We start from the raw sequence: 26,583 nt of genomic DNA, 5'->3' as shown, positions 1-26,583 counted from the left end.
CCAACTAAGTAAATTTTCCAATTCATTCCAAAGAAGTCTTCTGTCCCCATCAGAATTAGGGTCATAAACACCCACAAAGCCCAGGTGAAATGATCATCAACATTTCTAAATGAACAAGCATGAGTAAACTCCCCCCACACACTTGTCTATTTTTTTCACCACCCTCCAATCTCACATAAGCAAAGCTCCACCAAAAGCATGTCTAGAGTCTAAACAACACCAATCCACATGCAGGAACCACATAAACTGCGAACAACACAACAAGACGTGCTCCAACTTAGTTTCCTAAAAACAAACAACATCAGCCTTCCATTATTTGAGTAAATTCCTTACCCTTAGGCGTCTATCCCCCTCATTCAACCCTCTTACGTTCCAAGATAACCACTTCGGCTTCATTAAGAACTAAGAAACCCCTACCCTTACCTCTTCCACGGCTTGAACAACCACCTTTAGGGTCATAATTTATGGAGCAATCCAATCTTTTTAACTCCATAGGTTCCCGGAGCAACACCTTAGACACAGAACCACCAACGAGATCCCCCTTAGGCACTACAACCCCTAAAACATTCTGATCAGAGCTAATCAAAGAGATTGAACTACTGTCAGCAAGTTCTGAACTCCTCTCAATGCTTCCCTCCACAAGCGGCAACCGTTTGGCAAAACAATGATCTAAAGGCATAGAAGAGTTGGCGAGGGATCCCTCCACAACCACGCCCAATGGAGGTTGAAGATCAACGACAGAGATAGCTATGCTGCATGGTAGGTCCACCAGGCTGAACAAAATGAGCACCCAAGCCCTTCACCATGTCCAAGTCTGAAAATGAAGGCCCAGATTCTGCTTTCACTCTCCACTTGAGCAAATGTTTGGCTCTAGCCTTCAACAATTCTTAGAGAAAAACAATTTTCAATAACTTGTCAATCCCTATCCTCATTCCCATATTTTCATATTTATCTTTTTTTAAAAAAAAAAATAATTAATTTCTTGGCTTAGTGTAAGATAGAAATATGTTTATCTAATCTTTAACAAAATGAATAAATTAATGAATGAAAGCGAAAGAAATGAAGTTTAATCCCCCTTTCTAGTCTAGCGAACCAATCACTTCCCAAAAGATCCTAGGGCTTAGCTTGAGCACCACTAGAGCCCATCAGGGACTTACCTTTAGAGAGCGGTTTAGATTGGGCTACAAGATGCAAGCCTAACAGACTTGCTACAAAGGGTGTCTTAGAAGGAAAGAAATCTTCTGGGTATGGGCTTTGGCTCTCCAACCACAATACCCTCTAGGCCTGGCCTACTTCTTAAACCACCACAGCCATTGCCCATATCAATCCACTCAATACAACGAGACACGTTCGACTTTATACAAACCAACGTCTCTCTTAGGGTGCGAAAAAATAATAATAATAATAATAATAATAATTCAACCAAAAGTCCCTTGTCCTCCCTCAAGCAAACTTCACCAATGAAAGATTAGGGATCTTCCGAACCCCCAAACGGTACCTACCCAATCAGAATATCTCCCTTCAGTGCAAACACAATAAAATTTCCAAATATACTCCTTGTCGATGAGGACGATGCCAAAAAGTTCCTCGATCCCACAAGTACCTTTGCATATGACCTATTCCGAACCACCTCCACTGGAGATTTCAATAACGCACCGACTCGCTTTCACCCAAGGCAAGTGATGAACAACTGCCTATGAACCCCAGCTGACCCACTGCTGTATAACGACCGGAAAAATTGCAGTATTGAATGCACCTCTGAGATGAAAAACATCCACCCTTTACCACCTCTACCTTCCGGCACTAGGATAAATTCCCTCTGTCTGCCTCCACGTACTCCGCCATATCCACCATAACCAAGAAATGCCCATGCTTATGAGAGCAACGCTAGGCAAGAAGAGTTTGGGTACCAACTCTAGAGCATCTCCAAAATTCCTTTCACCCCTCCTCAAGAACTAAAGCCTCTACAGTGGCTAACAACCAAGAGATACTAACTTTACCCAAGCAGTAGATCGAACATTACCCATACTCCTTTCAAGAATCCATATAACATAATAGAACTACTGGCATGCGCTATCATATGCCAACGAAAGAGAGGTTGCAAAAAGTACAATTGCAGTTACAAATATTTCTTCTCGAAGGAAAAAAGAACGTATCACTCCAAATATTCAACAGTAGCGGGTGTGTTATGCCAATGTTAGAAGTTAGAACAACCAAGACCAATTTGAGTATCAAATTTAATAGAAAAATAAATCCATGGCCAAATTCTTTTTTTGATAAGTAATAAGAAGTTTTATTGAAAAGCGTAAAGGCGCCCCTGAGTACACTGGGAGTATACAACAGGATCACTTAACTAAAAAAGGAAAATCGAGCAAGAAAATCCATGGCCAAATTCTAGGGCCTTCTTTAGAACAATTTTAAATGCTGAAAACACTTTTCATAGTTATCCAAACAAGCTTTCAGATGTGGTTCCCACAAAAAACATTATTCAGTTTTCATTTTCGAAAACACACAAAAGACTAATTAAGAAAGAAAAATTTAGAAAACTTCCCCCACTTTCATATAAGAATGTTTGAAAATACATGCTCAGGTTTTTTAAAAACAAGTAAGAAATAGGCTTTGAAAACACAATTGAACCTTTCATGCATAGTGACAAGTGGAAGCTGGCCTCCACTTAAGAAAAAAAAATTGGAGGCTGACCTCCATATGATGGAGGCTGCCCCTTCATCGGAGGTGACAAAGGTGGGTCTCCCCTCCCCACCTCCCCCATTGATAAGGGGCGGCTCTCAGCCACCCCCACTCTCACAGCCACTGCCAGTCCCCTTTGCGTTTCTTGTTGTTTTTTTAGAAAATGGTATAATTGTAATTCTCTTCAGACTTAGTAAAAAGATTGACGGAATCTGTACGGGATTGGATCGAATAATTGATTTAATAATGGGTACAAACTCAAGGTGCTATAAGATAGAAATAGAATTCAAGGAGTGATTTAGTAATTTTTCTCTTTTTTTGTTTCTTTATATTTTCGAAAATTATTTTCAATATTACATCCAAACAATTTTTGGGTTTTCTTTTTTCTTTCAGAAACACTTTTCAAATATTGTTATCCAAACAAGTTTTCAGATGTGAGCCCTACAGAACACTTTTCAGTTTTCAAACACTGAAAACACTTTTTAAACCGCAAAACAGAAAACACTTTTCAAATACTAATCCAAAAGTACTCGGCTTTTCTTGATCTCCACTATAGAAGAAATTGTTTCTACGTACCAAGCAAATAAGGCATAAGCACTTTATTTCTTGTATTCTATACAAAACCTTTTATCAAACAGGCAATGGCACAACTTTTCATTTGTCAGGACAATCATGACATAGTATAGAAATGTCCTCATATATTATATTATCTTCTTAGAAGACCTAAGATACTGAAGTGTGCAAATCAGAATCTTTTAAGTTTGAGATACTCATGATTAAATCAAAGCATGACGCCAATATAACTCGGGGAGAGAGCTGGATTTAGACATATATGGGAATGTCAACAAACTAATGAGGAAATATTACCAAAAGAAAGTAAATAGACTTTAGAAGCAACACCAATATGAATTAAGTGAAGAAAATAAATTATTGCACACACCTCCATCACAGTCAATCCCTCTGATCCAGCTGCATCAATCATATCATATATCTGATGCTCAATGGGAAGCTCTACAAGTTGATCAGTGATTTGAGATTTCTTTCCAAAGTTCACTTGCTGTTCTTCCTCAAAATTATCATCTCCACATCCAAGAGTTTTTGGTTCAAAGTTCTTTGGCGAAAAACTTTTGAGCAAACGCAGGCAAGACTCAATCTAACAAAAGCAAATTGACCATAGTCATTCCAAAGAATGTAAACAGTCCAAACTCGTCTTTTAGAATCCGCACACTTTGTACACAAAAACAATACTGACCGTAATCAAAATAGAGAACAAAGAAAAAGCAACTGTTTTCAGAAATAGATGCATAAACTAGTATCACAAATAGATTTAAATGGGAGACAAACAGACTAATGTAAATTCTAGGGAATACAATCTTGGAGTGTGCACTCAAGAAGACTTGTAAAGAAAATTTATAAGCCTACCTTCCCATTCACTTTGGCATCAAACTGCTCAACAATGTGGGCATCTTTCAACCTGTCACAAATCTGGTAGCACATTGTGCAGGGAACAAAATGGTGAAAAAATCAAAGGTAACAAAAAATAAAAATAGCTAATCCAAAAAACAGATAAACAGTTTAGTTAAGATTTACTTTTCTCCAGTCTTTATGCCCTGAAGGAGCTCCACAATAACCAAGATCCTTTTTTATATCTGAGACAACAAGAACCTTCAATAAAAGAATGGCATGAAACAAAATCAGCATAAGTGGTATAAAGTAATAGGAGAGGCCCATCAAATTTGAACAAGATTGACCTTGTCATTGGCTTCTTCAAGTTTATCACAGACAGCTTTCATTGCCGGTAGATAATCCTTTACATGCACATCCTCTTTTACACATTTTCCGGAAAAACCATCTCTATGTGTGCCACTTTCATCGGCTTTCCCTACATTTTCTATAGTCCATTCTTCCTTGGTAATCTCAATTTTTTGTTGGGAGCCCAATGCTTTTGCATAGCGATACAAGTACATTAAATTGGTAGTCACACTCTGACTGTTTTTTGGCTCCCCTTCATTGCCAGCTTCTTTCGTCCTTACAACTGCAGATTGCCTCACAATCAACCCTTGACATTCAAGGTTCCTCACTACATAAAACAAGTTCTTCCCTTCAATGCCAAATTCCTTGCCCAGTTGACTTTGTGTAATCCCATTTGTTCTGCAAGTACCCAATCTGTTAATGATCGTTCATAGACCTACTTAACCAACTCAACATTGTTCTCTCATTTTAATAAAACAAAAATAAAAGTCAAATAGAAGTATAGAACCACGATTCTCAAAGTGAATTGCAATCATTCAAAGTTTTCCATTTAAATAAATTGGCAAACAGGCACACGGATACACATTGAGAGAGAGAGAGAGAGAGAGAGAGAGAGTCCCGGTTCTACTTCAACCAATCCTAATATATCATGAAAAGAGGATTGAGATAATTGAAAAGTAGATTTTTTCTGGAAAATTACACACAAACTTGTCACCAGAACCACACCATTCCACAAAAACTGACTTTCGCACAAGTGTATTAACACAGAAAAAAGTTTCCCATCTCATTATAAACATACACATAATCTAAATTGAGCTCCATTCAAATACCCACTTCATATACAAGCATATGTTCAACAAAATCACCATCTTTAAACACAAACAAAATAAGATGTAGCTGAGTAGACCTTACCTAGCGATGGCGAGGCGTTCCAGTGCGCGTCTTTGTGGGGAAGACATGTTGGCATTGGCGGACTGAACGTTGTAAAGCCCAACAAAGTTGTCCCTCAAATGCTCTTTGGCAACAATCTTCAAGTTCAGCTTCTGGGCATCTTCGAAAGACTGAATTGAAGGGTCAGAGGCACTGTGTGAGACATTTTGGGCTTGGAATTGGAGGGTCGGGACGCTTAAAAGTCCGCCCCAGATGGCCTTCTTGACGCCCGGGGAGAGGTCCAGGTTCGAGGTCGAGAGGGCTGGTTGGAGCCGGGTCCAGAGGGTCGGGAGAGCGACGCCGTTCTGCCCCTGTGAACAGATTTCTTCGAGTGCTGAGTTGATGATTGTGTCCATGGAAAAGCATAGTAGAAGACTGACTTTATTCGATAATGGATGTTCAGTGTGTGTATGTGTATGTTAATGCCTAATGGGGGAGAGATATGTTGAGAATTGAGGTTACTTGTGGGGGCGGTAAGGCCGGGACAAGAGGAGTGTCATTGAGGCTGAGCAAAGGGAAGACTGAGTGAGGAAAAGAATAGGAGGGTGTTTGGGCCGCTTGTCTTTCGATTGGGACGGTTTATGGATAATTGGGTCATTGGCAAAGTTGTTGCAGTTTATGGAGTCAAGGGGGTTATGGTTGTAATTCCAATTAATTTATTTGAGAGGACCTGGATGCACCTTTTGCACAAAAGTCATCTTTTGTGCTACCAATGAGAAGTTGACACATCAGCATTATTATTAAACTTATACTTAAATAAACACACAACCCAACCAAATTACACTCTATATGAAATAAAAATTAAAAAAAAAAAAAAAAAATTGAAAGGGTGGCTAGCTGGCCGCCCCTACCGAGAAGTTGACACATCAGCATTATTATTAAACTTATACTTAAAATAAACACACAACCACACCAAATTACACTTTATATAAAATAAAAATTAAATTTTAAAAAAAAAAAAAAATTGAAAGGCTAGCTGGCTGGCCACCCCTCCCCCACTTGGGGTGGTCGGCGAGCCAACCCAGATACAGTAAGGGTGGCCACGTGGCCACCCCCAGGCCATGGAGGTGGCAGCCAGCCACCCCAAATCCAATATGGGTGGCCAATGAGCCACCCCAAGGCCATGGGAGTGGCCACCCATCCATTCCTATGGCCTAGGGATGGCTGGGCGGCCACCACTTGGTTATTACAAAGCATTTTTAATTTTTTTAAAAAAATAAAATTGATTAAACCTGATATAATCAGGTGGTTTGGTTTTATTTTGTTATTATACTCCATGCTAAGGTGGCAACTCCTCATTGGTGGGCTTGCTGTGAGCTTCTCGTTTTGTCCCTTCCTAGTTTCCTCCTGAGAGGCGATTAGCGGCGAGGGTTTTTTCCTCCTACTGGTGACAGTGGTGGAGGGTACGGCAGACAAGTGGCGTGTGGAAGGGAGAGAGTGCGGCAGGTGGGCGAGACCAAAGCAGGGGGAAGATGGCAGACAGTATTGAAAATCTGTGTGGCAAACTTTCGTTACTGGAAGGAGAAAAGAAGGGTATCGCAATAACAGAGGGAGAAATAGAGGAGGCAAGGGCTCTAGGGGGGAGATGTCTGATAGGGAAAATCTGGATGGAGAAGATGGTGAATAAGGAGGCTTTCAAGACTGTGCTTTCCAGAGTTTGGCGAACAATTGGAGGAGTGATTTTCAAAGAGCTGAGTGACAATATATGGTTATTTGAATTTGAAGATGAGTTCGACATGCGACGGGTGCTAGATGGCCGTCCATGGTCATTTGATCGCCAAATTCTAGTGCTTAATGAATTTGATGGTAGCATCCCACCCTCACAAATGCACTTCACGCACTCCCCGTTTTGGGTGCAGGTCCATGAAATGCCATTGCTGTTTATGACTAAAGGGATAGGGGAGAAAATAGGGGAATCTTTGGGGCAATTACTGGAGGTCGATGTTGCGGGCGATGGTCTGGGTTGGGGGCGGTGCTTGCGAATTCGAGTGGATTTAGACTTAACTAAACCCCTTGATAGGGGAAGGGCTCTTACTTTGGCAGGACAGTCCTATTGGGTTCACTTCAAATATGAGAAGCTACCTTCGATGTGTTTTGACTGTGGTAGAATAATTCATGGCGAACGAGGGTGTCCAATTTTCAGGAGCAGTAGGCGAAGCTCCCCAGGAGCCCCGAAGCAATGGGGTGTTTGGCTTCGGGTGGATGATCGAAGACGGAAAGGAGATGGTGGTCCAACTGCTTATACCGGCGAAGAAGGGCGGCAACGCAGCCATGAGGGGGAAGGGGGTGACGGTGACGGCTCCAAGGGGAAAAAGAAGATGAATATGGAAAGCCCCGGGTCCTACGGTAACCCTAGATCGTGGACTAATAGATTTCAAGAGGAGGGTTTTGAAGAGTCTGGATCTTGCCATATTGGTCAGCAGGAAGGGATGAATGGAAAGGAAATGGAGAAGGAAGGGGAATCGGTGCAGCAAGATTTGGGCAAAGGAACGGAGACTATAAATGGAAGGAAGGGAGGTGAGGCCAAATGGGGAAAGAAGAGTACTAGGGCTGACTCAGAGCTCGCAGAAAATTTCCTTGAAGAGGGACATAATACGGGTGGCGGTATAGGGACTAAGGAGGGGGATTATATGAATTTGGGTTCCCAAAGTATTCCAATGGAATTAATTCATAGCCCAAATCCAGTTTCAGCCCAGGAATGCAGTGCAGGCCCAGGTGGTAGCAATTTGAAGGGCTGGAAAAGGAGGGCCCGTGCAGGGAAAAATATGGAGCAAAATAAAAATAAGGAAAGTGGGAGTATGTCACATGGGAAACGACAAGGCATTCATCAAGACAATGGAGATAGTGCAGGGAGGGAAAGGAAACGCAACAAAAAGGAAAGAGTACAGGACACCGGAGACGATAATGTAGTGGCGGCGGCTGGGACCCAGCCCCGCCAAGCCCAATGAGTCTCATAAGTTGGAACTGCCGAGGGATTGGGCACCCTCGAGCAGTTCGGGACCTTTGTCAACTGACAAAGGAGAAGAAGCCCAAAATTTTGTTTCTTATTGAAACAAAATGTAGGAAAAATAAAATGGAAACTCTTAGAGTGAAGCTCGGCTTTGAAGGGATGTTTGTGGTGGATCCTATAGGGAGAAGTGGTGGGCTTGGTCTATTTTGGAAGGAGAAAGACTTGCTGGAAATTCAAAATTACTCTAGAATGCATATCAATGCCGTGGTTAAAACTGTAGAGGGGACAAGTGGGTGGAAGCTGACCGGTTTTTATGGCCAACCGGATTGGACCAAAAGGCACGAGTCTTGGGCGCTATTGCGACACCTAAAACAATTTTCTCCGTTTCCGTGGCTTTGTATTGGTGATTATAATGAAATTACGGATCAAAGTGAGAAAGTGGGAGCCAATCTTCGGAAGAACACGATGATGGGTCAGTTTCGGGAGGCCCTCGAAGACTGCAACCTCAGTGATTTGGGGTACATTGGGTCGAAGTATACGTGGAACAATCGCCGTGAGGATGACGGTTTTATTAAAGAGCGATTGGATAGAGCCACGGCCAATACCGGATGGTGTAATCTCTTCAAAAAATTTGAGTTGAGGGTGTTGGCTGCACGTACATCAGATCACAAGCCACTCTTACTCTCTTATACGGACAGAGGTGATGACTGTGCAGGCCCCCTTCGTGGAACAAAATTTGAAGCCAGATGGTTACATGATGAAGAGGCAAATGAGGTGATTAGAAGGGCGTGGATATCAGATATGGGGGGAGGGCCGAGTATGAACACTGTGCAGCAAAAGCTTGCAACATGCAAAGCTGATTTACGTACCTGGAGCTGGAAAAAACACGGGCAGGTTGAGAAAAAAATAAAAGAGAAGACCAAGGAATTGGAAGAGGTGCAGAAACAGGAAAATAAAGAAAATGTGGGAAAAATCCAGCAGCTCCAAGGCGAAATTGATATTCTGCTGGAACAAGAAGATACACGATGGAAACAACGGGCCAAACAAAATTGGTACCAACAAGGAGATCGAAATACCCCATTCTTTCATGCTTGGGCGAGCCACCGGCGGAAGATTAATTACATTGGGAAGGTAGTTGATGAAGGGGGAACCGAATGGAGCAAGATGGAAGACATTGGTACCGCATTCACTGAATTTTACCAGCAGCTATTCACTACAGGGACGGTGCAGGGTGTGGGTGAATGTTTGGAGGGGATGGAGAGGCGAGTTACAGAGGAGATGAATAATAACCTCCTCAGGCCGTTTACTCAGAGTGAAGTGGAAGATGCTTTGAATCAAATGCACCCATTAAAGTCTCCCGGACCCGATGGCATGTCAGCGGTGTTCTATCAACATTCTTGGGGTATGATCAACAAGGAGGTATGTAAGGCGGTGCTTGATTTTTTGAATAATGGAATTTTTGAACCTTCCATCAATGAGACTTTTATTACCTTAATTCCAAAGATCAAAACCCCCACACGTATCACTGAGTATAGGCCCATCAGTTTATGTAATGTTATTTATAAATTGATTGCAAAAGCCTTAGCTAACAGAATGAAGAAGGTATTGTCCCAGGTTATTTCCCCAAATCAAAGTGCATTCCTCCCAGGTCGACTAATCACAGACAACATATTGGTAGCTTATGAAGCCCTTCACACGATGGATGCTAGATTATCGGGAAGGAAAGGCTATATGGCTTTGAAGCTAGACATGAGTAAGGCCTATGATCGGGTTGAATGGGCTTTTTTGGAGGCTATTATGGTAGGATTGGGGTTTGCCGAAGAATGGGTAGGAAAAGTGATGACGTGTGTTCGCACGGTTACATACTCTATTCTCATAAACGGCCAACCATATGGGAAAATTGTGCCATCTCGGGGGATACGGCAAGGGGACCCACTATCTCCTTATCTCTTCATCTTGTGTGCGGAGGGTCTTAGCACTCTGTTAAATAAGGCGGAACAGGAGGGTCAGATCTCAGGATTCCCAATTGCCCGTAGAGGAACAAAGATAAATCATCTCTTGTTCGCGGATGACAGCTTACTCTTTTGCCGAGCCAGTATTTTAGAGTGGGCACGCATACAAGATGTTTTGGAGGTATATGAGAAAGCATCAGGCCAACAATTGAACCGGAGCAAGACTTCTATTTTCTTTAGCAAGAATACTAAGATAGAAGCTAAAACAGTCATCCTCAATGCAGCGGGGGTGATCTCTACGGATAGGTATGAGAAATATCTGGGTCTACCGGCTTTAATTGGGAGGTCAAAGGTGAGTGCTTTTACAAATATTACAGGGAAAATATGGGAACGCATTAATGGCTGGAAGGAAAAGTTCCTCTCCCAAGCAGGGAAGGAAGTGCTCTTAAAAGCTGTGGTGCAATCGATTCCAACATTTACAATGAGTGTCTTTCAATTGCCCAAAACTCTTTGTAAAGAAATTAACGCCATGATGGCTAAATTTTGGTGGGGGCATAAGGAGAATGACTCGCGGATTGCATGGATGAGTTGGCATAAGATGGGCATGGCAAAGGAGAGTGGCGGGTTGGGGTTTCGTGATCTTGAAATGTTCAACCTAGCACTCCTTGCCAAACAAGGTTGGCGAATCATGACAAACCCCAATACCTTAGTAGCCACGATACTCCGAGAAAAATACTACCCCCACGGGAACTTTTTGGAAGCCAATTTGGGACGTAAACCCTCTTACGCATGGAGAAGTATATGGAATGCCAAAGGTCTTCTTAATGAAGGCTTAATATGGAGAGTTGGTAATGGAGAATCAATCCGGATTTGGGAAGATCGGTGGCTTCCAAACAAAGGGTCACACAAAGTCCAGTCGCCCATCCATATTTTACCTAGAGATGCTACCGTGAGTGCTCTTCTAAATTCTGATACGAGATGGTGGGATACGGATTTGGTACATAATGTTTTTAATGAAGAAGAAGCTAGGGAGATATGTGGAATGGTGGTATGTCCCAATACTAGAAGTGACCGATTAGTTTGGGCAGGGGAGAAGAATGGTGTATTCACAGTCCGAAGCGCTTATCATTTAGCTAAAGCACTTGGGCTAAGGGAAGAAGGAAGCTGTTCGGAAGACACTAGGCTCAAAAGGGTGTGGAAAGGGATATGGAAGATAAGGGGAGCAAGTGTGGTTAAAACTTTCATGTGGCAAGCATGTAATAATATTCTACCTACAAAGGAGGTGTTGCACAAGAGGAAAATCACTCAAGACCCTCTCTGCCCGATTTATGGCTTGAAAACAGAAACTGTAGGCCATATACTATGGAGTTGCCCTTCTGCCAGAGACGTATGGACAGAGTGCTATCCCAAACTCAGTAAATGTGCCAGTCTTGAAGCTGATTTCATTGATATCATGGCCCACCTGCTGGAGCGATTGGATGCAGATCAATTACAATTTATGGCGTCAGTTGCTCGACAAATCTGGCTAAGGAGAAATTTGGTGGTGTTTGGAGGGGAATTGACGGAACCAAGCACTATCATTCGCTGGAGCAAGGATCAAGTTGAAAACTGGTGCAACTTTAATAAACGAAGGACACGGAGGGAGGTTACTTCTGAGCGAGCTCCTTCAACTGTATGGACCAAACCACCCCAGGGATATGTGAAAATAAACTGGGATGCCTCGGTTGACAAACAGAGAAACAGAATGGGAGTGGGTGTAGTTATTCGCGATCATGAAGGAGGAGTTGTTGCAATGTTTTGCACAAGTAAAGAGTTCGTGCAGGACCCAACCATGGCTGAGGCCATTGGAGCATGGGAAGCAGTGAAGCTGGCTCAAAGGCTGGAGCTGCGGCAAGCCCTGTTCGAAGGGGACTCTTTAGAAGTTGTGAGAATGATGCAAAGGGAAGATGGCTGTTGGACTACATATGGACAGATCGTGAATGATGCACAGGAGAGGCTGCAACACTTGAATGGGTGGGGTATTAATCATGTTGGCAGATCTGCAAATGGTGCTGCCCACCAACTGGCTAAGCTGGCCCTTGGGTATGTTGACACGCGAGAATGGCAGGAGTTGTTTCCTCCGAGTGTGCTCTCTATTGTATTAGCTGAAAGCTGAGTTTTCCTTTTTCGATTAATGAATCCCAATTCAAAAAAAAAAAAAAAAAAAAACTCCTCATTGGTGGGCACAAAAGGGAGGTTGTGTGCAACCTTCCTATATAAGTTATTCTCAACTTATTTATGGACAAAATTTTCCTTCAAACTGGGTTGGAGAAATTTTCTTCAACTTAATCTATAAAAGTGACATGTATCTATTTTTTTTAAGGGAAATGTTTAGTATTCTTCTAATGTTCTCCCAACTGTGATGTGGCTTTTAAAATTACCAATAGATTAAAAGTCAATAATGATTCAACGATAATTTTAAAAGCCACATCATAGTTGAGAGAACACTAGAAAAACACCAAGCATTTTTCTTTTTTTAATAACATGTGAGATGCACATGAGTTTTTAATAAAATTTATTTCAACTTTGTCCCTACTATTAAAAAAAATGTGCATCTCACATGTTCAAGGGACAAATGTCACCTTTATAGGTTGAAGGAAATTCCTTCAACCCAGTTTGGAGGCAAACTTTGTTCTTTATTTATTTAAGAGGATAAATGCTGAATAGTACTACACTCTCATGTAACTAAGATAATGTGGCAGTACTCATCAGTTTTTATTTTATTTTTATTTTTTTTAAAAAAAAAATAGGTTCATTTAAGGGTGTCATATCAGCCCAGCAAAATGAGGGTTTAGTTAGGACCGTCAACTTTTTATACGAACCCAATACAAAATTAGATGGTTGAAATTTGGTATAATAGTGTTCAAGTCACAACCAGGTTGACCTAATAAACAGGTCAAGCTGCTTAACCCATTGGTGACCTATTTGACCCGTATACTCAAATTTGATTTTTTTTTTAATTATTTTACAATTTTTTTTTTTAAAAAAAAGGTAAGTGAAAAGCCTAAACCTAAACCTAGCAAATGACACGCCAGCGCAAACCCTTCTCTCATTATTGAATGGAGAAAAAAAAAATGGAAGTCTTGGTCTATAGAATCAGGGCTGGCAAATTTTGACACGACCCGCAAACTTAACGTGAAATTATAGAGTTAGGGTTTGGTATAAATGGGATTGAGTCATAAACGGGTTGACTTGCTTAACTCATTTAACAAAAAGGTCATAAACAGGGTAAACTTGCGGGTTAACCCACTCCTATTTTATGAAATTATGTATTTTAAAAAAAATTGGTCGTGTTCAGGTCGAAACGAGTCATATAGATCGTGTTGGATTAAGTCAAACGGGTAAAACATGTCGCGTTTTGGTCTAAATGTGTCAAGCGAGTTGGGTCCTCGTGAGACGGGTTCGTGTTTAAGGGTCTATCCCATTTAACTAAATATGTCGTTTTCAGGTTTACCCTTATCAGGTTGGTGGGTCAAGCAGATTGACCCGAACCTGATTCGTCAAACCGTTTTACTGGCCCTACATAGAATCTATTGAGTGAATATTCTCGTATCTCTCCGGAATGAAGTCCTCTGCATTGTGCCAAACTTTGGGGTCCATTTGAATGGCCTATACGTTAACGTGTATACTCTTGCTTTATAAGGAATACTATAGCCTGCTAGTATAGCAATTGCAAAATATTTCTCAGAGAATCAAGATAGGCACAAGAGCATGTATTCTATGGATTTCTTTGTAGGAAAAGATGATATTGAGGAATTCTCTAGCGAGGACAAGGGAGGATATGTAGGAGTTGTGGCCTTTGCAAGTAGTGAGGTGGTGGTGGGTGTTGGAAAGATAGAGTTGTTGCTAGTGAGGTCGTCTCAGGTCAACCCAACAAGACCCATTTATCAAATTAGTCTTGTTGTATCACATGTTTATTTAAAGTGATTGTATCAAGGTTAAGGGGTCTTACCTGTTTAACTAAACGCGTAGTGCCAAAGTTGATCCTTAACGGGTTGGTGGGTTAAGCGAGTCGACTCAAACGCAATATGCCAACCCGTATTACCAGCCTTAGGTGTAGTATGTAGCATTGCCCAATAAATTAAGAATCGGGTTAGTCAATAGACTACTATCCAACTATCATACCACTGTGATGACGTGGCAATTAAAATTACCCTTTTTTTTTTTTTTTTTACAAGTGTTGATTCAATTGCTTATGTTCACTTTCATATTATCAAGTTGTATGGCAATTGTATAACAATCTACTAAATAATATTAACTCTAATTTACTAAATTATTTGTATGTTTCTTTTTCTTAAAAAAAAAAAAAAACTATTTTTTCAACTTAAGATTATTTATATTGATGCAAAGATTATAGACAGAATTTAAGTGTTTTAAATTGAAGTAATGATTTTTGCATATAGCTTATGGAAATAGTTTATGTACATTTTATCTTCACCTTTAACCTTTACTCACATATGACATGGCTATTATTAATACAATGACTATGCACATCCACCTCACGGCCTAAGAACTTTGCAACACAACCCAAGGTTAGAGTAGCGCGCTATTAGGGGCAAGTGGGCAACAACACAACCTCTATTGCTTAAGTTAATGAAATGATGGATGTAAGATAATAAGACAAAAGATGTATAAGTTGAGAGAGATGAATGCAATCGTCCCTCTTACTTTCCTTTAAATAGGCTAAAGTTTGTTCTTGGTTTGGGCTAGTGTTGTCAATCGTCCCTCTGACTTTCCTTGCCTTTTTGGTTGGTTCTTTGCTTTGTGAGGTTATTAGCTTTCCTTTTTAGATTCAATGGATCCTTTCCTTTTCTAGAGCTCGTCAGATCTCTAACCGTGCATGACATAGGCACTGGGTTTACCTTGTGTGCCATTTCCCTATGAGGCATGTATTTCGTGCTAGGCTTGGTTGGGGTAGGGCGACCTATTTTGGGGCCTAGAGGCTTTGGGGGTGTTCTTGATCATTTTTGGTTGTTGGCACATGGGAGTCGAGGGCCCCATTCCTTTAGCGTGACTAGCGCGAGCGTGTCACCCTAAGGGAATTAAGTGGCGGTGCGGCGGTGCCTATGGTTTGTGTGGGCCAATGGTTCTTAGGACCAATTTCAAGGGTTGAGTCCCCCTACTCATGTGATGCCCCAAATATTTATAATAGCAAAAAGAAATGTATTTATCCACATTAGTCACTTTTTATAAAATACCCACTTTTTTAAATGGCTTAAAAATTATTTTTGCAAAAAACCAAACATAAAATTTTTTATTATTTTATTTCTAATCAAAGGTTCGACTATGAACCATTGAACGGTCGATAGAAACCCTAGAACCGTTAGTACAACAATGCATCAAACATTCGATAATAGTATACCGAACGCTCGATGAACCTAAAAAGAAAATTTAACCTATTAGCCACCTCTTTCTACCTTATCCACCCACACACTCCTATATGAAGCCACCCCTCACGACCCTTCAGACTCCATTCACTCCCACGCATTTCACCCACATCAAATATAGAGAGAGAATGAGATTTTATAGAGAAATATGTGTTTGGGTGTTAATATATCTTCATTAAGGTAAAACCTTGAAGCATACTCGTTTTGCATGTTGCTTATACTATGTCTTTATGATTTACCATGATTTTTATAAGTATTGAATATGACAAAATGCATTTATAAATTATTCCTCTTAAAAAGACCACAATTTTTCAAAAATGATGAGCTTATTCTTGTTTTTCAAGATTTGTCACGTTGATATGGTTTAACATGTGTTTTTTTTAAAAAAAAAAATAAAAAAAAAAAAATTTATTGATTTACTAGACACATTGGTCTAGGTATGATATATGATAGGTATGAGTTTTAAAGCTTTGAATGCATTTTGGTACCTACCGAACATTTGATATTGAGGCCGAATGTTTGGCAGTGCCCATAAATGAGTAATCAGGGTTTTAATTGTTGTTTAGGGTTATATGCATCAAATAGGTTCTTGAAGTATCATATATAATGTTAAACTATGTTTCGCAGTGTAGTAGGAGTCAAAGATATCATATTCTGAGGATGAACAGATAAAGTAAGTAAATACCTACAAGTGCTTTAAATAAATGGTATATATCTTATAAATCCCTAAGTCAACGCGCCAAAACAGAAAACTACCTGAACTTTTTTTTTTTCTCAAATTTTTACTCTCTAGGTCAATCGAAAAGGCAAATTAACCCATACTGTTACATTTTCCCCCAAATGTTTAACGTCCATCAGTCCCAACTAAACGCACCGTTTTGCCATGTTAGCATACTAATTTTTTTTTTTAATTTAATTTTTAAATTAAATTAATATACTGATGTGGCAAAACAGTGCGTTTAGTTGGGACTAACAGGCGTTAAACATTTGGAAAAAATGTCACAGTAGGGGTTAATTTGTCTTTTCAACTGACCCAATGAGTAAAAATTTGAGAAAAAAAAAGTTCTAAGAATTTTCTATTTTAACGCGTTAACTTAGGGATTTATAAGATATTTTACCTTTAAATAAAAGCATGCGATATGTCAAGGAACTAAGCATACATTTCCAATAATATGTTCTGAGCCTGTTACTTTTATATATATAACTAAATGAATAATGATTATATTGTATGATATGGTACAATGGTATGTGCGTTATACCGACCATTGGCTTAGTATATGAGCTTGACCCTATGGTCAAAATATGTTTAATGTTTATGTGCGGCATAGCCATGTTTGAGTGGCAGTTACTATATATGGACTGATGGAAAATGTAATGTGGATCTTACATAGAAGGATTTTGTCCCGTGAGGGTAGAAATCCTATAGAGAACTAAACAGAAGAAAAGAGAGAAATACAGATAACGTATATAATGATTGGAATGAATAATCACGTACTGTCTTTCTCTATTTATAGTAGTCTAATACAACTCTTCATCAAGAGTTGTATTTGTTATCTTATACCTCTATGGAATTTATTACCTTCTATAGAGATGATTAGGTGTGGGGATGACTATACTAATTATGGTGTGATCACCCCTACATCTATATCTCCCACTTGATCACACTATAACATTTGGTGATGAACTCTAGTAGTGACAGTAATATTTTATCCCATACCTACTCTCATCTGTAAAACTATAGATCGGTGTTAGATTACTACATGATTCCATGTGCGCACATTTTGTCATTTTCATCTAACCGCATCTTTTACCATATACTGTTAAACCAACAGCATATTAGAGATGACTTCATTTCGTTATCTTTTAAATGAATGACATCAATTTTCCATGGTTGGGAGTATAGTCCATACCCATTCCATAATTGACGACTTCAGCCATACACAAAACCATGTGTTGACCTGCACTAAACTTTTGATCAAGTATTTTCTAAAAACATCACTATTGTTTAAATTTTTTCCTTGATTCAACTTATTAGTGTCTTTTCCAGGGTATAGATATGACTTAATTTAACATAATGCCTTATAATAGACTTTGCATTTATGTCAAATATAATATCTATACCTCTTAGTTGTTATCTGTCTATAACTGACCAATTATTTCTTATTAGGCAGAAAAACATTGAATCATTCTTCCAGGCGTCCCCGGGTCCTTCTGTTTCATTCATAAACCCATGTAGCACCTATCTAGATATATCTTAACCCCATTGTTGCTATATGTTGTGCCAAATACTACCTAAATTAATAGATAATATTTAGTACAGTTTACTCGTAAGTGCACAAGATCAAACGATAGTATAGTGCAGCAAATACGAGATCATTCTCACGATGAATGGTAAATTATATTTAGAAGTAATTTCCTATTTAATTAATAGATAAAACTCAATTGTCACGATTGAGTTAAAATAAAGAAATAAAATAAAAGATAAACTAAAACTAAAACGGATTAGGGTTTTGATATCCACCACTAATCAGACTAATTAAGATAACAATATGCCAATGCGCCAATTATACCAGTATATTTAACGTTTACCAACCTAAGGGCATGGGTGTCTACTCCTTAAGTTATTGATTTTCCTAAACAACAAATTAGGCATGGGTGTCTACTCTAATTCTTCTCTTTCTTAAAGGATGTAACATGTGTATCTACTAAGTTGTTCTTTAAGAAATCATAAATCTGTGGAAATCGACAAACACACGAAGCCTAGGGCATGAGTGTATACTCCCGGTTCCCCATGTTGATTAACCTAAGATCCTAGCATGGATTTCTTTTATTACTCTTATTAAACCCAGGACTCGATCATCCAAATTGATTTAATTAACTAGTTCATACCACATGTATATGTTAATCAGGCAAATACATATGAGGAATACAAGATAACATGAATTAATCAAGTTAAATATACCAAAATATAATTGTAGCAAAGGCGCCAATATTGCAATCCTAAAAACACATGACTAGGGCTTCAATTGAGCCCTAATTAAAATATAAACTACATAATAAAAAATAAAAGGTGGAAGAGAAGAAAAACCCAAACTCCTCTTGATTAGGCATCAGTTCCTTTCCAGAACTTGTGCCTCTTTTCTCCACCACTATTCTTAGAAGCTAAGAGGTCTATTTATAGGCTTTTAGAAGTCCTTGACACACTAGTAAACCTAGAAAATTCATAAGGTTTTAGTCCTATTACAAGTGGGACTTGGAAAACCCTAATATGGAAGGAAAGGGAGTCTGGCCGCCTCTGATGTGTCACCAACGCACGGGTACGATCGATCGTAACCCATGTGCGCTCGATCGCACGTCTGCGATCGAGACTCTTCTGTTGTGTGTATGATCGCACCTGGCTGCACTCGCTGCTTATCTTCTCTGGTAGTGCACTCGATCGCAGGTTCCCTGTGATCGATCGCACTGTCAAGAACTCCAACTTTTCCCAAATCCTCTCTTTGAGCCCAAATCTTCCAGATTTACTTCATTCTCTTCCAAAAGCCTACAAAAGCATGAAAAACACATAAAAGAACTAAAATAGCATAAATTAACATCACTTAAGGAATTAACACATATAAGTTTTTGGGCTAAAATATGAATATTTTGGCACTTAACACTACATGCCCTTTGAATTTATCTAAAGGCAATCCCCTGGTCATAGGATCTACTACCATCTCTATTGATGAAATAAATTCAACATTTATTTCATCTTTTTCCACTATATCTTCAATATAATGATAACTTATATCAATGTGTTTGCCTTTGGAACTTTGTGCTCCACTTTTTATTAAAGAGATAGCAGACTTATTGTCACAAAATACATTGACTGGTCTGTTAGGTATACCTAAATTTAAACTTTCAATGAAACGTCCAATCCAGATTGCATTACTTACCGCTGTGCTGCATGATATATACTCAGCCTCCATAGTGGATTTTGCAACACAATTCTATTTTTTGCTTGACCAAGAAATAGATGTTCCACCAAATAGAAACACATATCCACTTGTGGATTTTCTATCATTTGCATCACCTGCAAAATCTGCATCGGTATATCCTGCAATTTTTAAATCACTTAAACCAAAACATAACTTGATATTTTTGGTACCTTGAAAATATCTAAATATTCGCTTTACAGCTTGCCAATGTTCCTTCCCTGGATTGGACTGATATCTACTAACCAATCATACTGCATGACAAATATCAGATCTTGTACTTGTCATGACATACATGAGACTACCCACAGCTTGAGCATATGGAACTGATTTAATTTCTTTGATCTCTGTCTCATTTTGAAGACATATTGTTTTGCTTAAATGTTGATTCTTTGAAATGGGTGTACCTAAAGGTTTACAATTATTCATGTTAAACTTTTTAAGTATCTTTTCTAAATATTTTGCCTGATCCAAGTATAATAATTTTGAACTTCTATTTCTAGAGATTCTTATTCCTAAAACATAGTTAGCAGCGCCCATATCTTTAATTTTAAATTTGGATGCTAAGAATATTTTAGTATTATTTATCATATCTGGACAATTTCTGATCAACAATATATCATCTACATATAATGACAATATAATAAACTTATCATTGTTTTTATATATGTAAACACAATGATCTAATGGACTTACCTCGAAACCATTTTCAAGTATAGCTTGGTGGAACTTTAAATACCATTGTCTCGAAGATTGTTTTAGTCCATATAATGATCTTTTTAATTTGTAGATTTTTTCTTCATGTCCTTCTAGCTCGAATCCCTCTGGCTAGATCATATATATATATATATATATATATATATATATATATATATATATATATATATATATATATATATCTTCTTTTAATTCTCCATTTAGAAATGTTGTCTTCACATCCAGCTGATGTAATTCTAAATCCATTCTTGTAACGATAGACATGATTATTCTTACTGAAACAAATTTTGCTACAGGTGAATAGGTGTCTACAAAGTCTATTTCAGGTTGCTGAGTAAACCCTTTAGCTACCAACCTAGCTTTGTATTTGCCAGGGCTTCCATCTGCTTTGAATTTCTTTCTGAGCACCCACTTACATCCGATTGCTTTCCTTTGTGTTGGTAAATCTGTGAGTTCCCATACATCATTGTTTTTTTATTGAATTGATCTCATCATTCATAGCTTCGATCCATTCATTAGCATCACTGCTATTTATAGCCTCTTTAAAATTCATTGGATCATCTTGTAGATTTATGCCATCTATACTTAGAACAAAATGATCTTTGAGTATAATAGATGGTTGCCTTTGTCTTTTACTCCCACTATTTTGATGATTTGTCTCCGTGATAGAAAAATTATCAGATTTTTGGGATAGATCATCAGATTTTCTTTTAATTCTCCCACTAATCTGAGATTCTATCTCAATTTGATCTTGTAATTGAGTATTTGTTGTAGTTGTAGGCTCTTTATTTTCTTGAAAAAATTTGATCTGATCTGTAGGATTTATTTGATTGGTATGTTCCAGGAAAACAACATCACGACTCTCTATCAATCCTTTTCAGAATGATAAAATCTATAACCACTACCGTTTTCCACATAACCAATAAACTTGCATTCCCATGTTTTGCTTCTCAATTTATCTCTTAAAGGTTTTGGAATTAAAACATGTGCTTTACATCGCCATACTTTGAAATGTTCAAAATGTGGTTTGAGGCCTATCCAATATTCATAGGGTGTGAGTGGTATTTATTTTGTTTTGATTATGTTAAGAATATATGCTGCTGTTGATAATGTCTCTCCCCAAAAATGTATAGGCAAATCAGTATATGCCATCATAGATCGTGTCATTTCCATTAAAGTTCGATTTCTTCTTTCTGCAATTCCATTTTGTTGATACTTATAAGGCATTGTAAATAATTTCTTATTCCATGGTCTTTGCAGAAAGAATCCATGGCTTTGTACTCACCCCTATCATTATTCAAGCTTTTTATGGACCTACCGAGTTGGTTTTCTACCTCTAATTTGTATTCTTTGAATTTTTCAATAGCCACAGACTTATGTCTGATTAGGTAGATATGTCCATATCGTGAATAGTCATCTGTAAAAGTGATAAAATATTCCATTCCTTTATGTGTTTTAGTTCTTAAAGGTCCACATATATCCGAATGAATTATTTCCAATAATTTTGAAGATTTCCAATGCTTTAAAAATGACTTGTTAGTCATTTTCTCTTTAATACATGATTCACATGTATTAAAATTCTTGGAAAGAATTTTTGGTAATGATCCACTCTTGCTCATACGGATTAATTTATCCTTATTTATGTGATTTAATCTTAAATGCCATAAGAAAGAACTATCAATTGACACATTCAAATAATCAAAAATAGATTTTTTATTATCAACTTTTACAAAATACATATTGTCTACTCTAGTACCCTTTACAAAAATATTCCCTTTATTTATGTAGACTTTTCTAGATTTGAACTTAATACTATATCATTTGTCATCTAATATGGGTACAGATATTAGATTTCTACGGATACTTGGCACATACAAGACATTATATAAGACAATAACAGACCCATTAACAGAAATCTTACATTTTCCTTCTCCTAAGACATCACTATAAGTGTTGTTGCCCATGTAGACTTTGTGTTCACCGACTGGTTTTTCCTTGTAATCGACAAAAAATTCGCAGCTTTTAGTGATGTGTCTAGTAGCTGCCGAATCTATCCATTAGGAATTAGTGGTCGGTTCTGCCATCAATACTTCAGTGATTGTCATAGCAATTTCTTTATGTTTCTTGACGCCATTGTTCTTCGGACATTTAGCTTTGAAATGTCCCGTCTTTCCACATCTGTAGCATGCTCTTTTGTTTTTGAAGTTTCCTTTTGGCTTGTTCTTCCATCTTCTTTGGAATTTCTTCAGTTTTCCATGGAATGTGGGTGCATGTGAGTTTTGTGCAGTTGAACGTGCCATCAATAGATTTGTAGTTGACCCTTCTTGTTGTCTTCTTTTCATTCTTTCTTCTTCTAACACAAGTAATACTGGAAGAGATATCATGGAAATATCCTTACCACTATGTGTCAAAGATGTTACCACATATTCCCATGATAGAGGAAGACTATTAAGTATGCTTGTGACTTGCATTTTGTCTGACACTGGGTGACCTGCATTTGATAATTCTTTTGCAACAAGTTCCATTTGATTAACATAATCATTTGCTTCCATGTGTGCATTGTTATATTTGTTTAATAACAATTGTATGTGTGTGTCAAATCTAGGTCCATACTTTTGATCTAAAGCTTCCATCATACTTTTTGCTGTTTCATGTTCTTCAAAAAGAGGAATGGTATTATCCTTCATGTTGTGTAGAAGGGTAACTCTTGTCATAAGATCGTCTTCATGCCATTTTTCTTGTTTTTTGACAATCTCTGTATTATTTTCACCATCTAATTGTGGTTTTACAGAATTAAGAGTGTATAATATTTTCTCATGCTTTAGTACATAAGAAATTTTCCTTTTCCACATTTTAAAATTGATGCCATTAAGGTTTTCAACCTTAGAGGCATCTATACCGCTTTTTATAGCCATTTTAGAATATGAATAGGATAATATAAATGTAATAATAATAAAAAATTAATTATTACAAACTATTACTTATGTATCTGTATCACACTTACAACAACAAATAAATATGTGGTTCTAAATAATAATACACACCAAATAATAAAATAGGATAGCTGAGAAATCAATCATCTGAAGGATAAATGAGATCGTCTTTGTAATCATTCTAATAATCCTGATAATATGCTCAATCTGGATCTGGTTGAGTGATCCGTTCACCTCTTCCAGGAAGAGTGTATCGATTTGAATCCAAAGACCAAGGATCCGTTGGGTGAATAAATTGGTGATGCTCGTCTTGATTGTTTTGATGTGAAGATTCTCCTCTTTCCCAATGTTTTTTTTTTTTTTTTTCTGATTTTTGTTGTGAATTTTTTTGTTGTAGAAACCTTTTACCTTCTTCCCCTTCCAATGAGCTTTCCACTGGTTTTGGAATCATCTGAATCGGGGTTGAAATGAGCCAGAATGATCAAAAAGAGTGAAAGGACCTTGATTCAGGCAGTTCAGATGGACCGGACGATTCGGGTAAACCGGGCGGTTGTGGGGAAGTGGATGAAACAGGTGAAATTGGCCGTTCGGACAAACCGAATATACATTCCCGGAATGGGTCGGGTCAAACCGCGGCTTTACTCGCCACGTGGCACATCCTAATGGCTGCTCAAAAGAACGCGGGTTGTCGGCTGGGTCGGGTAAAGGTTCCAGGTCATCACATGGATTGGTTGCACAATCCAGTTGGATAGTCTTGATGGGCCCCAGATCCGGGTCAGCAATTGGGTCAGATGAAATGAAGGCTTGGGCCTTGAGCTTTTGGGCTTGGGGTTGGGCTTTAAGAATAGATTTACAGGCCGTGTGCTTCCACTTCGGGCCAGTTCGGGTTGTTGTTCAGGTCGGATCATAATCTGGTTGAGTGGCCAAAATGAAGTCGTGCAGCTTCTTCCTTGCGCCTTCTAGAGTTTTAGGACCGACGCTGTTTAGGGGTGAAAAGGCGTCACTTTGCATATGCGGAGGAAAGGGTTCAGCAGTATGTGAAATGGCATCGTTTGTTGTGCGTTGAGGCGCCTTCTGAGGGTGATGCAAAAGGGTGTCGTTTCCAGAAGTGCCAAAAGGCGCCTTCTGGGATCGATGCGGAACAATGTCATTCCACTTAGGTGAAACGGCGTCATGAGAATTTGAGCTCCAGGGGTTGATTTTTTCCTCTTTTTTGTCCAAAACAGTGTTGTTTTGGGCAAAAATTGAGGTTTCTTCAACCTCTGTTCTAGAAAATGAATGTTCAGAAGAAAAGTTTGAAGATAAACCTGAGATTTTTGAAATTTCTGGGTCTGATTCTTCGTCTTTTTTTGAATATGGCGAAATTTCCTTGCTTTTTGGGGAGGATTTTTCAATATGTTCAAAGCCCGGTGGAGGAGTCCCTTCCTTCTTGCAAAGACATTTTTTCTCTTATTCCGTTGTTGGAGTTTCCAGATACGTATCCCAGTAATTTTTCTCCAGTAAATATCATCTCTTCAAAACTTTAACACTGTTTATATATTGAAAACCTCCCACTGTAACAGTAAGGGGTTTTACATTTGGATTGTCAAGCATTTGTTGGAGATTGTAGAAGGTGACTATCGATGCCAAGCCCACTACTTGTTTGTTGATCGTTTGTATAATCTGTCGTAGAAAAGTTTGACGATCTTCAGATTGTGTGGATTCTTCTGCAGATTGTTCTTCAATTTGTTGTTTCCCTTTGTCCATTGTTCGTAAGGCTTTGATACCACTGAAGGAAAATGTAATGTGGATCTTACATAGAAGGATTTTGTCCAGTGAGGGTAAAAATCCTATAGAGGACTAAAGAGAAGAAACGAGAGAAATACAGATAACGTATATAATGATTGGAATGAATAATTATGTACTGTCTTTCTCTATTTATAGTAATACAACTCTTCATCAAGAGTTGTATTTGTTCTCTTATACCTCTATGGAAGTTATCATCTTCTATAGAGATGATTAGGTGTGGGGATGACCATACTTATTATGGTGTGATCACCCCTACATCTATATGGACATCATTAGTAGTATAGGCCACTTGAGGTCGGACTCGATCAAGCTACTAGTAAGTGGACGGTATGCGTATAATATTCGGAGCACTGGTATTGTATTACAAGTCCCTCAGGACAATACCAACCCTACTAATAAATGGTTAAGGGCTTAGATAGACCATATGGAAGATAACTATGTTTTACTATATATATTATAACATGATTTCCCAACATTAAATATCAATGTTTCTTACCGAAATTATGTCATAGTACTCCATTAAATTAAATCGCATTTTCAGGACATAATAACAAAGACAATATACATTATATTTGTGAAAACCCACGTCTATTTTTTCCAGGTTATAAACTATTACTTAAAGGCTCACTACATACTTAATTATAACATTTTCTTTTTATAATGGACCCACCAAATGCGCCATTACACTTGACCCTCTCTTTCATGCAGTGGAGGCCTTCGCCACCGAATACACAGCGGAGGCCGAGACCTTGGGCTTGCCTTCACATTGGGACTCCACTCTTCTTAAGTATACATTTACCTAGGAGTTACACTAGGGTTCGGGCGATTTGGGGCCAGGGAGGGATTGGAACTAAGATTTGTGTGATTTAAGGGAGAAAAGGGAAAGAGAGATTTAAAAATTAGGGTAAACAAATTTAGGGGGTAATTGTAATTCTAATGTAGCGTTGACATGGATTTTTGTAAACACATCTGAGTGACGTGTAATTGGTTTAGATTAAGTCTTGATAATTATGACAAATTATATGGCGCATTGGACATTTGTTAGATTCTAAGAAGTCTTGATGTGATATGACGTTAGATTATTGAACAAAATATAAAATAAAGGGAGAGACTTGACTTTGATAATTAGATGAATTTAGGTACCACATATGATATACTACAGGCACTAAAAAAAAGGATTTAACCGTGAGTACTGCTATACACCACATTGGCGTGAGTGAACAGTATACATGATTTTTTTTTTTTTTTTTTTTTAAAATTACCTTTTTCAAAAAACATTTTATCTTTTCTTTTTAAATCTTGGATTCCACGTCACCCGGCATGAATACTGTTCACTACTCCTCCTTGACCCTATCTTTAAAATGAGATGGCATGATATAGACAGTCTATTAGAAAAGATAGGAATAAATTGATCTTTTAGTCTAACCAACTAATGATTAAATTGAGGAATAAGAGCATAGCAGAGAACTCCCCCCC

General features: G+C 38.3%; 2 protein-coding genes across 2 annotated transcripts; one reads left to right on the top strand and one right to left on the bottom strand.

Annotated features, from left to right (window-relative positions):
* Nucleotides 1-352: 352 nt before the first annotated feature.
* LOC132187854 (uncharacterized) lies at nucleotides 353-5,916 on the bottom strand. The gene is made up of 7 exons (XM_059602288.1): nucleotides 5,353-5,916; nucleotides 4,440-4,839; nucleotides 4,279-4,353; nucleotides 4,111-4,173; nucleotides 3,629-3,841; nucleotides 1,503-1,663; nucleotides 353-773 (listed from the first exon to the last, which is right to left on the bottom strand). Exons 1-7 carry the CDS (start codon nucleotides 5,724-5,726, stop codon nucleotides 353-355), a joined length of 1,707 nt encoding a protein of 568 aa, XP_059458271.1. The 5' UTR covers nucleotides 5,727-5,916.
* Nucleotides 5,917-8,443: 2,527 nt separating this feature from the next.
* Nucleotides 8,444-12,427, top strand: LOC132187853 (uncharacterized). The gene has a single exon (XM_059602286.1). It carries the CDS (start codon nucleotides 8,444-8,446, stop codon nucleotides 12,425-12,427), a length of 3,984 nt encoding a protein of 1,327 aa, XP_059458269.1.
* Nucleotides 12,428-26,583: the final 14,156 nt, after the last annotated feature.

This window comes from Corylus avellana, chromosome ca7 (genome assembly GCF_901000735.1).
Source record: "Corylus avellana chromosome ca7, CavTom2PMs-1.0".
Taxonomy (NCBI): Eukaryota; Viridiplantae; Streptophyta; class Magnoliopsida; order Fagales; family Betulaceae; genus Corylus; species Corylus avellana.
Note: the sequence above shows the minus strand (reverse complement) of the source record. Positions and strands in the feature narration are given on the sequence as shown.